This window comes from Ovis canadensis, chromosome 13, assembly GCF_042477335.2.
Source record: "Ovis canadensis isolate MfBH-ARS-UI-01 breed Bighorn chromosome 13, ARS-UI_OviCan_v2, whole genome shotgun sequence".
Classification (NCBI taxonomy): domain Eukaryota; kingdom Metazoa; phylum Chordata; class Mammalia; order Artiodactyla; family Bovidae; genus Ovis; species Ovis canadensis.
Window position 1 is genome coordinate 83,155,615 of NC_091257.1, and position 14,620 is coordinate 83,170,234.

Here is a 14,620-nt window from a genome sequence, read left to right on the forward strand (position 1 = left end):
CTGTGTTTTAAAATTTTTCTCATTGGCTTTGACCTTTTGAATTTTATCTATAATTTCTTTGATCCTGATCTGTAACCTTTTTACATGATTCTATTTTTATTCCATACTTACTGTTCTTATAAGTTGCCTCAAGTCAATGTAAAGTTGATCATTGTAAAGATTATCACGCTAGTTCTCTGCTAACCTGCCCCTTCTCCTTTCATTTTCCACTGTGTTCAGCATAGTGTTTAAAAACTAAGTGACCTTTAGATTTTCCATAGTATGTGCTCTGGGCAGTAATTTCTGTGTCTCTGTTTTCAGCATGATCTTTCTTCCCAAAGGTTGCAGGAAGAGTGGCTGAGGAGAGGGGAGCGGTGCTGGGCCATGAGGTGGGCTACTGTATCCGCTTTGATGACTGCACCAGCCCGCTGGCCACGAGAATTAAGGTGAGGCTCACAACTGCTTTCCTTCTGTAAATAAGGAGGAAGATTATGTGGGGGGAGGTAAAAACTCGCAGCCATTGCTGCTGACTAAGCTTCTAATGCCGTAGCAGAAAATGTATGGGAGCATCCTGGCCCTCAGGGAGATCAGTGTGTTGGGAGGTGCAGAGCTCTTGCTGTGTCCTCACGTCTTAGCCCAGAAAGGACTTTGGAAGTAGAGTTACGCCCTTGCTTCTTCAGGTGAAGAGGCTGAGGGCCTGGGAGGTTGAATGGCCTGCCTGACGTCATGCCCATTGGTGGCAGAACCAGAGCTCAAAGCCAGTGTGTCTTATTGTTTTTCCCCACCAATCCACGTAGCTGTCTAAATATAGAAACTTACCTATAAAAGACTTAAAAACAGGGACAAATAGTGTAAATTGATAAAGTGTAGAATTCACAAATGTTATTTGTGCTAATTAGGCTGTTTTCACATGATAAAGGATTTTATGTGTGTTCTTTGACCTCGTTGCTACTATTAAAATAATTAGCATCGTAGAATCAGGGTACAGTCAGCTCAGCAGTGTCTATTGCCTACCACTGTGCGAATCAGAGTCTCCTCAGATAGTGCTGGAAACAATGAATGAAAACGCTTTGATGGGGAAAAACAAATACTATATAATATCACCTATGTGTGGAATCTGAAAAAATACAACAAGCTAGTGAATACAGCAAAAAAGAAGCAGACTCACAGATACGGAGAACAAATTCGTGGTTACCAGTGGAGAGAGGAAAGAGGGAGGGGTAATACAGGGGTAGGAGAGGGCTACACACTACAATGTAGAAAATAAGCTACAAGGATACATTGTACGAAATGGGGACTGTGGCCAGTATTTTATAATACCTATAATTGGAGCATAACCTTTAAAACTTGTGAATCACTATATTGTACACCTGTGACTTACATAATATTGTACATCAGCTATACTTCAATAATAAAAAACTTATTAAAAAAGAAGAAAATGGTTTGATGAAATAAACATTGGTTATTAGAATCTCAGTTGCCTCTCAGGTTGCTGCAGAGGAACTGAAAATAGATGGTCTAAATGCAGTAATTTGTAAAAATGTGGACCTTGTTTTCTAAATGTCTGTATTTTCTTACTTTTGACATTCATTTTGCTAGGTAAGGGATTTATTCTTCTGTACCACCAAATACTTCGACACTAGCTAATTTTTGGAAAGCTTTTAGTGAATTACATGATCAAATGACTCTTTCGAGAGAGTCTTTTATGAAAAGTGTCGTGTTCCATTTGGTAGGTTTCCAGGCGCTCAGTCCCCGACTGATGAGCTGTCGCCTGGTGGCACCTTCTCACTTCTCCTGCGTGTATGTGTGGTGGCTCGCATCAGGTCCAAGAAAAATAGGCTTTAAAAAACGAAACTAAAAGGAAAAGTACTAAGATAGAGCCTGTGAGGGAAATGTTTAGCTTTGTTAAAGACTGACTTGTTTTGGGGTAAGAATAACAGCATCTAGTTGTTAACTGCGTTTTTCTAAAGCATATTCATGAACACTCCTTCATCCTTAACGGTAATATTAATAACTGACATTCTTGAGCTCTCTCTGTGTGCTGGGGCCCTTGCTAAGCCCTGTACACGTGCACTGTACTCTCTCACTCAATTCTCACAGTAATCCTGTGAGACAGATACTTTTATTTTCTCCATTTTACAAATGAAGAGTTGGGCTCAGAGAGGGTAAGTAACTTGCCCAGGGTGTACACAGCTAATAAGAAGAAGAGCAGAGATCTGACCCAGCTGCTGGATGTGATAGCTTGTGTTCCTAACCACAACCGCAGTCAGCCTTCCTAAAATAATATCAATTGAATTTGAGGTTAATAACCTCAAGAGCTGCAAGTCTATGGTCCTTGGGACATTGTAGGAAGCATGATCTCTGACTCAGTGGCATCCCCCTGGGCAGACCCAGGTTTGCACTGTCTGTTCATAACAGTACCCATGGTCCAGGCTCAGAGGAAATGGGGCTTAGTCAAAACTCAGAGCAAATGCAGGTAAAATTTGCTAATAGAGTTGCCAGCTCTTACTGAGGGTCCTGTGTTCAATATCTTGTTTGGAAACCATTCCATTGCTTGATAACCAAAATTTGGGGGTGTTTTCTCCCAGTCCTTAGTGGGAATTGTCTTATACACACACTGGTGATGAGGTTGAATGTGTTTTGTTGGACTTGAACTCTTTGAAGGAAAGTCATGAATCTACAGTGTAAATGAATCATTTCTAAACCTTTGTGTTTCTGTGTTTTAGTTTCTGACTGATGGAATGCTGGTCAGGGAAATGATGGTTGATCCATTATTAACAAAATACAGGTAAGTATATTTTTCCTGTGATAAGTTTCCTACAGTTTCAAAAATACACGAGTAGATTGAGGAGAAGTTGTTTTAATAGCTGGGATTCATGACCACACTCAGCTTTCCCAAAGCTTCTCTCCTTCCTTTGGCTGTTGTGACCTTTTGATGCTCTTTTCAGAATATATGGAGTCAAAACTGGGCTCATTAAAATCCTTGTCATTATTTGAACGACCTGTTGACTTGTTTTTATCTTGCTGGAGGGTGACTACAGAGGCACAGCACAGAACTGGGCAGCGATTGTTGAATGTAACGTGCAGAGCCCAAATAATTATTCACATTTTCCATCTCCTTGTGGGTCCCTGTCCATCGCTCATCATATAAAATGATCCCACTCAGGCTCTGTGTATCCTGGGGAAGGATGTCATATTTGACCCCCTGGTACACATGTGGCATAGCCATGACCACATGCCTCTTCATGCTGTTTTATGCAGAATTTTAGTCTTTGGGTGGTTGGGCCTTATCTCAATTTTTATGTGCTTTATGGGGCTATATGTTATATTGAAATTTAAAATCATGTATTAGATTCTGTTGGGATCCAGCATTGGTGGTAAAACTTTAAAAGGAGCAATAAATAACAGCATTTTCTTTACCAAGAAAAGTTGATGGGCCATTTTTATTAGCTTTAGAGTTACTGCCTTGTTAAAGAGGTACTTGGTGTTACTTTTTGCTGCAAGATGATTGAATGGGGGCTAAATCCCCAGCAGTTCCTTTACTGTCTAGATGGGCTTGTGTGGTGGTTGGTTTGATGCCCACTGAGATTGTCCCTCTGATTCTAGTGCCATCATGCTGGATGAAGCCCATGAGAGGACCTTGTACACCGACATTGCCATTGGTCTGCTGAAAAAGGTATATAGCTTTACTGCCAGACTTCTGGTTTTGTGTTTTTGTTGCGTTTGTTGTTTGATCGGTAAAGTCATTGTAGCAGTTTAGAAAATTCAACAAAATACAGAGGAAAGAAATGAAAATTGTCGATCACCCTACTCATGCAGAGACAGCTACCATTAGAATTTTGGAATGTGTTCTTCTCCTCTTTCTCCTTTGTGTGTCTGTTTATGTGTGTATTTATGCACCTGTTTTGACCCAGTGGGGATTGGGTTGTTGTGCTCACTTGTATCTTGCATAATTCTCTTAGTGTTGCATAAGGATCATTTTCCTCTGTCATTAAATATTCTCTAAAGACATTTTTAATGGCTATATAGTCACATGTCTCTACCATAAAGTATCTGACACCTCCATTACAGCTAGGCATTTATATGGCTTCCAGATTTGAAATATTTTAAATAATGTTGCAGGAAGAACCTTTGTAGTTAAATCTGTTGGATTTCTGTTTCTTTTCTGTCTTTTGCTTTTTATTATAGATTTCAAGCGTATCCCAGAGTAGAAAGAAGGGTTTAATGACCCCCATGTGCCCAAAACCTGGTTTCAACAGTTATAACCCATGGCCAGTTTGTTTCAACCTTACTTCCATCCTCTTCTCCCTGCCTATATTTTCTGGTTGTTTTCTTTGGGGAAATTTCTGATTCCCAGAGTCTAGAGCAGGGTGATGAAAAGCCTGAATTCCGGGTCAGACTACCTGGGTTCAATTCTGACTCTGCTGAATTTGCTCATCACTCAGATGGGGCTGATACCAACCTCTTCTTCCTCTTTGCTGCTTTACTTTCCTATCTGATAGACACTAGCCACTTTAGATTTAAATTAGTTGAAACAGAATAAAATAAAAAATTCATTTCTTTAGTCCCACTGGCTGTATTTCAAGGACTCACTGGCCACATGCAGCTAGTGGCTACCGCAGTGGGCAGAACCTTTAAGCATTCTCTTAGAGCTGCTCTATAACATCATTTGTTGTGAAACTTAGATAATATAAAAATGTTTAGGATGGTGCCTGACACAGGGCCATGAATAGAGTGTGAGGTGCCTTTCCCATTGGGAGGATGTCTGCAGCTGAGTGAGGGGAGTTTTAGCGGCCCCTATCTTCTTTGTGCAATGCACGTGCCACACAACTGTATGCAGAGACCTGGGCATAGCGCATAGCTTACTATATGCTAGCTGCTGCTGCTGCTGCTGCTGTTTTCACTATTAATTTATTTCTTGGCCAAAGATTTAAACTTTCTGATACTTGTGAGGAATTATCCCACTCTGTTATTACCTTCTGAGGAATGGTATAATAAGCGGGCCTATTTCACAGAATCTTTGCCAGCCCTGAAAATAAATGCTTGCCAGTGTGATGGATGAAACAATAATCTCATTGTTACACTTTTTTTTACTATAATTTATTTGATCATTTCGCCTATGACCATTGCTCATCTCTTTCTTTGAATAACTGTTAATATCTTTTGGGACATCCCTGGTGGCTCAGATGGTAAAGCGTCTGTCTACAGTGCGGGAGACCCGAGCTCAATCCCTGGGTTGGGAAGATCCCCTGGAGAAGGAAATGGCAATCCACTCCAGTTATCGATATTTCTGTCTTGGTGTTATTATTGTTTGGTTTTTCATACTTGTACATACACTCAAGTACATATACACAGAGTCTGACTATTCAGAGACCCAGGTGTCAGGAGAAAAATGGTTTTACTTTTGGTAAATTCAAATTTGTGTCTTAAAGCTCCTTTCTACTTTCTTTTTTCTTTTTTAATATTTTTGTCTTGGAAAGTTTTTATAACTCACACAATTAGAAAGAATAGTATAATGAACTGCCTTTTCACCTGTTACTTAACAGTTACCAATTTGTGGTCAGTCTTGTTTCATCTTTAAGCTCCTCCCCACTCCCCATCCCCCTCCACACACTGGATTATTTTGTAATAAATTTCAGGTATCAGATTGTCTCATCTGTGTCACGGTGTTATCATTGATAACATTGATATCATTGTTTTTCCGCACGCCTTCTTTTTTAGATTCAGAAGAAGCGAGGGGATCTTCGACTGATTGTGGCTTCAGCCACTTTGGATGCAGAGGTAGGAGCGTTTCCACTGTCACCCTCTGTCCCCAGTCAGCATGGGGATTGTTGGTCATGTCCTTGGGAAGCTGCCTCCAGCTGGAGCTTATCTTCGGCAGGATGGCCTACGTTCCTTATGGGGCCATCTGATGTCCTAGATTCCATGTCATTGGAGGAAATTCCTTTTCAGCTCGTGGGTGGAAATAGCCTGTAATTAATTGAGTTCATAATTACCTATTGTCTTGCTTCTGTACATGCTATATTTTCCCCCACACAGGCAGCTTCTTTTTATTACTCTTTTCAGTAGGAGGCTATACGTCTTGAATTTATGACTTTAGCATTTATATTTAGATTTGGGGGATACAATTAAAGTTTTCCCTGTACATATAGTAATTTTCACAGTGTAATTTTTTATGTCTAAGTGTACATTAGTTTTCACTATTAAAAATCTTTTTTGTTGAAATAAGTTGATTTACAGTGTTATGTTAATTTCTCTTATACAGCAAAGTGATTCAGTTATACATGTGTGTGTATATATACACACACACACTTTTTAAAATATTCCTTTCCATACGGTTTATTACAGAATTCTGAATATAGTTCTCTGTGTTAAACAGTAGGACCTTATTGTTTATCTATTGTATATATGAATGCTAACATCTGCTAACCCCAGCCTCCCACTCTGTCCCTCCCCCAACCCCCTCCCCCTTATTTTTCTCTCTTAATGACTAATATTTTAGTTCAAACAGCAGTTCAGCTCAACACATAATTTTGGCCGCTTGCTATGTATGCACACGCAGGCCGCACGCACACAGCTCATACACACAAAGCACAGAAGCACAGTGCTGGCTACAGGCGGTTCATACACTCGCTGACTGGTCAGGGAAGCAGACGCATAAATAGGTGTTTGCCGTTCAGTTTGTTCCAGGTGCTGAGACAGCCAGGGAGGGGGTGCCAGCTGGAGGGTGTCCAGAAGCTTTCACGGAGGAGAGACATCCCATCTAGGTTGGAAAGATGCGCACAAGTCTGCTAGATTTGTGGGGTGGGGAAGGGCGTCCTAGGCATGCACAGAACCACGGGGGCCTGAAACATGTGTTCAAAAGGCTGTGAGTCAAGTGTAAGGGGGGAGCCATATCTCGCTTGCAGCACCTGCTGGGGGTGATATGTCCCCCTGCCTGCAGTCACTGCTGTGACTGTCTCCTTTAGTTTCTCCAGTGCTCCTTACACTCCAGCCTCACTGTGCTTTTCCTCAGATAAGTCTAAGCATGCTTCTGCTTTTGGTGGGGAAGCCCTCTTTTTAGACCGTTTTTGCTTCGGATGTTCTTGTGGCCTTGTACTCATCTCCTTCCAGTCTCGGTCAGGTATTAGCACCCAGAGAGCCTTCCCAGACCACTGTCTACAACTGAGCCCCTGTCGCTCTTCATTCTCTCGCTCTCCTCCTCGTTTCTGTTTAGCCTTTCTCCTTTGCTAACATCATATGCATATCTGGGTGTTTGTTGATTGTATGTCTTCCATCACTAAAATGTAAACACTGTGAAGACTGGGACTTTGACTGTCTTACTCTATTTTATCCCTTTCATCTGAGACAGTGTCCGGCACAGAGTAGGGACTGTGGGTTGAATGAATTTTGATTGCGTGGAAAGCGATGGGAAATTCAAATGGGAGATGCTGGTAGGGGTCGGATGATGGGGGCACCCCACAGGCCACGTGAACTCCACCCTTCCATCTGGTCAGTCGCCCTCGCATGTGTGAGGCTTGGCAGTGACTTGATCATGTTTGTGGGGTTTTATTTTGGCTGAGCTGCGTCTTTGTTGCTGCGTGCAGGCTTTCTCTAGTTACGCTGGTAGCAGCGGCTGCTGTTCAGTTGTGGTATGCGGGCTTCTCACTGCAGTGGCTTCTCTCGTTGTGAGCCGCTGGCTCTAGGCGTGCAGACTTCAGTAGTTGCAGCGTGTGGGCTTAGTTGCTCTGTGGCAAGTGGGATCTTAGATGAGGGATTGAACCCCCGTGCCCTGCATTGAAAGGTGGATTCTTAACCACTGGACCACCAGGGAAGTCCCATATTTGAGTTCTAGAAAGATCACGCTGGTGCTATATAAGAGACACTAACAGATGTGGCGATCACAGTCAGGAGGCCAATTCCATAATCCAGCTGAGATGAAAAGGGCCTCGCTCCTGGTCTCCGAGTGGCTTCCAGGATGCAGAACAACTTGGAGGGAGAAAAAAGTCAGCCTGGCTGGGAGAGAGGTCTGTATGCTGCCTGACAGGCTTCTTGGACCTTCTCACAGTGTAGGAGTCTGTTGTCTTGGGTCTCCCCACCATAATTGGCGTTAAAGCTCTCTGTTGCCCTCTTTAATGAATTCTTATACCCTTTGCCTGTGATCCCTGATGGACTGTTATTTTAACCTCATCTCCTGTCAACCTCTTCCATGACTGAGTTGTTCAGAACAGCATCTCCATTTTACCTCTTATCTTTACCACGACCTCCTTTTTGAAATTGTTTCCAATAGTTTTTATTGTGGGTAAAATGTTTGATGTCCAAGTCTTTGAATCATCAGTAATATTTATTGCTTACAGTTGCCTTTCATTGTCTTTAGTGTGGCATGGAGATGGAAAAACATGGCTTCTTTCCATTCTGCCTGCCATAGTTGATAGTGATGCACTTCCTGGGAGTGATATTTTTAGGTGGGAGGGTGGAATGTAGGAGTTGTGTCAGCCTTGGGTGTGCTAGGATGCAAGGGTTGCCAGATGTCAGCAACTTTCAGCAGAGTCTTGCGTGGACCCGGGTCATTGATTTCTTCATCCCTTTCTGGCCAGGCGAGTGAGGAGCAGTGAGGGGTGTGTATGTGTGTACACGAGGGGAGACCTGGGTGGGTGTGGATGCACGTGGGATATGGAATGTGAGTTCCCAGGTGAGAGTAAGAGCGAAGAAGAGGAAGGAATGGGTTGAAGTGGACGAGAGAGGAGGAGTGTGTGAGAGTGGTAAATGGGGGGCCGTGACTCAGGTGGTATTTTCACCTGGAGGCCCAGGGATGCTGAAACACCTCCCTTGTCTCCTGGCCATTGAGTCTGTGGGCAGCAGACTCATTCCTAACTCCACTGCCTGGAGGGATCAATGCCACCTGCTCTGGTTTCGCTCAGGGCCTGGGGTGGCCCAAGCTGCAGTTGAAGACACCCAATGACTGTGACTGGGAGACAGAGGCCAGTGGAGTTGGATGGGGCTGATCAAACAACCACCTTCATTAGTTTAGCTGTTTCTTAATATCAACCTAATTAAGTCAGCACTTAATTAGAATGTGACTGAGTATAATTATGAAGTATTTATTGACCATTGTATCACATGGTATTTTTTTTCTTTTATTGGCTTCCATTCACCTGGCAGAAAACATGATCACTGATCCATTGCACGGTTTTTTGGTCACAGTCCAGATGCTTGAAGAGAGAATAATTTTTATCTTTCCAGATTCTTCGAGAAGGAATTTGGGGTCCATTGTAGTCAGGTACCCACTTGGAACCATTCTGTATGGTCCAAAGGTGGGCAGGCTGTGTTGGCGTGGCTGCTGGGGGTCCACTCCTGTGGGCCAGATCCAGAGCCGCTAGCAGAATAGGAAATGGGTGAGCAGGGGAGCGATCCTGCAGACGTCCACGCTGTTTGTGTCCCATGCCACAACAAGCCTCTTCCTCACAGTCACTTTGTGTGTGTCTGTGTCAGCATGATCCCTGGCTTTCGGAGTTGACTCTCAACTCTTTTCCTGGTGGGTTGAACTCATTTCACTCCTGCTGGTCCTTCATTCTGCCTCAAGATGCAGACACAGTTGACACTTTGTTTATTTGCTTTCTAGCCTTTAATTTTCTGTGTATATATGTTTAATACTTCCGAATACAGATAAAAGATAAAGATCTTAAGGACAAAAATCTTGTGCCTTCTCAGTTAATGCTGAGTTTTATTTTTTGAAAGAGTAACTCTCTGTCTTTACATCTCTGCTGTCATCCTTGGAAGAGGGCGCCTCTTCTCCTTCCCAACCAGTGATAGCCCTGCTCATCCTTCCAGGCTTAGCCAAGAGATTGGCCATGTCCAAGACCCCCCTCCCTGCACCGTATCACTGTGGGCCCTCTCCTCCCCTGACTGTAACGCGCAGCTCTTTTCTGATCATCTGGTCACTGAGGCTCGGTTTATGTTATGGTTGGTTTTTGCATACCTTCCTCCCTGGCTTATTCACTGTTTGGGGGAGAGGGGAGCAGTGCCTTCTCCCTTGTTTGTGCATCACTTGTAGCATGCCCGTGCTTTGCATACCATAGGACACAGGAAGGCTGAAGTCACTTGCAGGGAATTTACTTGAAAGAAGGGTGGAGCTGTGTGGGTCTCCATGGCACAGCACAGTACTTCTCTTGGCCCGAGGCTTGTTCTTTTATGTCTGTGTTTACTCTGCTCAGACATGACGTGGAGGTTGACATGCAGCATGCAGGTATTTTGGAGTTCAGTCTAGTCGACTCTTCTAGAAGTGCTCCTCCAGGCCTTTTCACGTTGTACTCGATTCAGGTTCTCAGGGAACCCCTGGATCCTGGTTTCCAGGAGCAGATGTGGACGTGTTTAGGGGAGATAACCTGGGAAGGAAAGAAGACGGCCCTCCCGTGGTTGGGCCTCCTAGGAGAGGAGAAAGCAGCACGTGGCCAGGCTTCAGGGGACTGGGAAGGTCAAGAGCTCTCCCACCAGGCCTCCGTAGAGACCGCAGACCTGGGGATCAAGTGCCATTGAAGAAGACGTGGCCCCCTCTTTGGGTGGAATTGCCAAGAGCCACTTCTCTCAACGAGGTCCTGTGGGAGCATGGGAGAAGTGGGTAATTGCCGACCTGCCCATACGGAGTGTTGTGCTGCCTCCTGAGGGGCATATAAAGAGGGAGAGGACTCTGTCCTGCAAACACAGGACCTGTAGATCTGTGATTGCACTTCCAGGAACATTTCCTGCCATTCACCGATGTACAGGTTTCCTTTATACAGGGATCACGTGCATGGTCAGAGCTGTGCTTTCCAGATCAGAAGTATCTATCAGCCTGATGTAATCCACCTTTAACTTGAGTTACACCTTTTGACCTAGTCTGTGGTTAAATGCAGTTTGGGGGACGGGGGGGCGGGTGGGGTAAGATCAATAATCCCTCTGCTGCGTGTTGACTTAGGTTCACAGCTGAATGCACTTTGGAAATTTAACCTTGATCATTTCTGTCAAGTCTTCAATAGAGTCTGCCATTGAAATGTGACTCCCCAAAATTATAAGAATAAAAGTATGATTTTTTGAATAATTATTTTGTTATCCTTAGTCTGTATTACATATAGCCAATCCCTACCCCCCACCCCCTGCTCTGCCAGTTTTATATTGTTTTCATTCTTTCCATGAGTTACTATGAACCTTTTTTTTTTTAATTTGAGCAATGAAGATTTTTTTTTTTAAATTTCTTTTAGAAATTTCGGGATTTCTTTAATCACAATGACACCAGTGACCCAACCAGGGATACGTGCGTGATCCTTACAGTGGAAGGGCGAACATTTCCAGTGGACATCTTTTATCTACAGAGGTTTGACAGTCCTTGCATTTTTAGTGAGGGCGATTGGAAAACCAGGTCTGTTCAGTGGGCTGAGAAGCAGCTGCGTCTGCTTGCAGCTTCTAGGGCAGTGTGCCAGGCTGCTGAGCAAGGGCATGTTTGTCCCTGATGGGATGTTCTGGAACCCTCCCTCAGTATCGCTGCAGGACTTCAAGTCTCCCTCCAGATGTGCAGGTTTCTGTGACTCTGTGGCCCCTGGCTCAGCTGCAAAGAGCAAAACGGGAACAAGGTTGCAGGGAGGAGGGCTCTAGAACAGTCCAAACTGGGCTTTACAAGACTGTCAGCTCGGATGGTATTGGTAATTTGAATCATTTGGTTCTCAGCCCTCTACATCTTAGCAGGAAGGCCTGGCTGACATTTTCGGGAGGAGCCTCTTTGAACAGGAAAGGGTCATCCTAATTCCTACTCCTTTTCACTGTACAGAGGAAGACTGGGAGCCTAAGTCAGAGGCAGATAAATCCAGAGAGTTACGAGCCTGACTTCTGAGGCATTTTAGAGGGGCAGGCACCCGTGCGTTCCATCTACTCCCCTCAGACATGCAGCTGGTGGTCAGGAGGGGAAATGGAAAGAATGTGGAATTCAGCACTGGGACAAGAGACCCACTTTTCCTGTCCGGGAATCTTTGCATGCTACAGATAGGACATTGGTTTGCATGGGCTGTATTGCTTTGCTGTCTCTGCAAATAAAGCCAAAAATAGTAGTTTACATGTAATTACGGATTGTATTTGAATTCTGCATTAAAAAAAAAATGTTTATTTTAATTATTCATATGCCGATTATCTGCTGGGCAGGCGCAAACTAACTTTCACAAGGCTTTGCTGGCAGATTACTAAGGTAATTGATCTGTAATTAATGAGCATATTCTGGTGATGAATTTATCTCATACATCTTTTCAGTCCTGTTCCAGATTACATCAAATCAACCGTAGAAACTGTGATGAAAATTCACCAGACTGAGGGAGATGGAGACATATTAGCATTTCTCACTGGTCAGGTAATTCCAATGAACCTTTTTTCCTCTGGCGAACAGACATGTTAAGGCCATACCAAATGCAACTATACTACAATAAAAATTAAAGAAAAAAAAATCTTTAAAAAAAGCAGCACCAAAATGTATACAGAGCTCTCTTTGTGGTTATTTAATTGCATAAAAAAATTGTTCAGTTTGATGTCATTCATCTGTTGACTCAATTGCCAGAGAATCGTTAGGTCCTGCCTGTTCTGTCTGCCAGACGTTTTAAATTTATCAGCTGATTCCAGAGTAAATCCGAGAGCTAAGCCAGTGGGCCGTTTTGATGCCAGGATTGAATGCTGCACGAGGCACATACTACGCCTCTGTGTCGCTGCTGCACCTGTTTCCCAGTGACGCCTTTGCAGCTCACCCTGGAGGGCACAGGTTGGCACACCACTGGAAAAACAACCAGACAGGCCTAAAGGCTCACTCAAGGTTGTAGCTCTGTTCAGAACTACCCTCTAGTTGGAATCATTTCCACTGTCAAGCATTTTCCATTGTTCAGTAATCTTTTCTAGGACAAGCTTACAGCGATTTTGTATGCCACAGCTTGTCCATGTATATGCCACACTGTTTGCTGCAATATATTAAAAAAAAAAAAACTCAGTCATTTTGGTGCATCAGGAATTCTTCTGTTGACTGCAGGTAGTGTGGACTTGAGTAATTAATCGGACAGTCACGACTTTTCACCCCGTTGGCACCATTGTTCGGTTGCATTTGATCAAATACCACCCCACTGTGGAGTGTGATGACTCTGACAGTCACAAATCTGACTGGATTTATGGTCCTGACCCCATCCTACATTTTCTTGCAGTCAGATAAAATGACATGCTTCAGTCTGACCTCAGTTTCTTTGGTCCCCATCTCAATGATTTTAGGAAGAGGTGGAAACTGTCGTGTCAATGCTGATCGAGCAGGCTCGAGCGCTGGGTCAGACTGGGATGAAGAGACACCTCCGGATTCTCCCCATGTATGCAGGACTGCCCTCCTTTGAGCAAATGAAAGTGTTTGAAAGGGTGTCACGCAGTGTCAGAAAGGTGAGACTAACCCAGGGACCAAGGGCGTTTGCAGCCGTCTGTAATCATGCTGGTGCCCCCGTGCCCTCTACTGGAAAGGTTTATTTTACATTGAAGTAGAACATGCTAAATAGGAAGGTATTTTAAAGAACTTAAGGTCTGTATTTCTGTGCAGCAGAGCTAAAAGCATACAGAAAGAAATTCCCAGGTAGTCCAGTGGTTAGTACTCTGCTCTTCCACTGCTGAGGGCCTGGGCTCAATCCCTGGTTGGGAAACTAATTTCCATCAAGTTGCATAGCCAAAATCCCCCCAAAAAACATAAACAAGGATAAAAGCGCACAATAAATAATGAGTTGCAAAGATTTCTCAGCCTGCCTCACAGAAAGTTTAGTAATTATCAGAGTAGGTGACTTCTCTTTGCTTTTCTTTCCCTATCACACAACAGTATCTTGGTTTAAAGGATTGTCTTGGTGAATTGTGATCAGTCAGAAACAGTAGATTAGCTACTGTAAAATGGTTTCTCAGCCATCTGTTTGAAAAATCAATTTGCCTATAGAGCCAAATTTAAGTCAGTTAATTCAAGGTGTGGCTTAAAAGTACCTAGCCTTGAAATTGGGGTGGGGCAGGGCATGGTGAGAAGCCCTGGTTTAAAGGAGCCAGTAGGCAACCAGTCTGTTTCCTATCTGTCACCTCCCTGGGCCCTGCTCTGTTTACCCTTCATCCAGTGAGAACTGGCCCAAAGTTGCCTTAGAGTAGCTATCAGCAGGTGGCAGAGAACACAGTAGGTGAGAGACGGCTGGTCGGAGGATCCACTCCCAAATTCAGGTCACTTTTAAGAGGGCACCCCGGCCATTGGGATGGAGCTGCTCAAGTCTGTCCAGTCAAACGTGAATTGTAGCCATCCAGTCAGGAGACCTGAGTTACCCTGTGCACTGGGATGAGTTACTCAACCCTGAGGCCTGGTTTTCTCAGCTGTAAAACATGAATAATAGTAACTTTTAGATAGATGATTTTATAGCATAAAATCCTGAGTCTGCTACATAAAAATAGTAGGGAGGTTTTTATAAAATGATCTAAGTAAAAGTGCCTGATCAAACTTGCAAGTGCTATTTATATGTCTCCTGCTGCTTCATACCCTCCAGGGGCAGCACTCAGCGCGCTTGGAATAAAATGCAAACCCCTCCTGTGGCCCAGCGACCGTGCATGATCGGGTCCCGGCATCCCTCCTAACCTCATCTTTATTTAATAATGCTGGTCT

At 43.9% G+C, this 14,620-nt stretch overlaps 1 protein-coding gene across 1 annotated transcript in view; it reads left to right on the plus strand.

Annotated features, from left to right (window-relative positions):
* DHX35 (DEAH-box helicase 35) overlaps window positions 1-14,620 on the plus strand; it is a 73,849-nt gene that overhangs the window by 30,379 nt on the left and 28,850 nt on the right. The window contains exons 6-12 of the mRNA XM_069546975.1: window positions 321-425; window positions 2,706-2,767; window positions 3,586-3,655; window positions 5,701-5,760; window positions 11,196-11,308; window positions 12,232-12,328; window positions 13,225-13,383. Coding sequence (XP_069403076.1) covers window positions 321-425; window positions 2,706-2,767; window positions 3,586-3,655; window positions 5,701-5,760; window positions 11,196-11,308; window positions 12,232-12,328; window positions 13,225-13,383 — 666 coding nt within the window. The remainder of the gene's footprint in view (window positions 1-320; window positions 426-2,705; window positions 2,768-3,585; window positions 3,656-5,700; window positions 5,761-11,195; window positions 11,309-12,231; window positions 12,329-13,224; window positions 13,384-14,620) is intronic.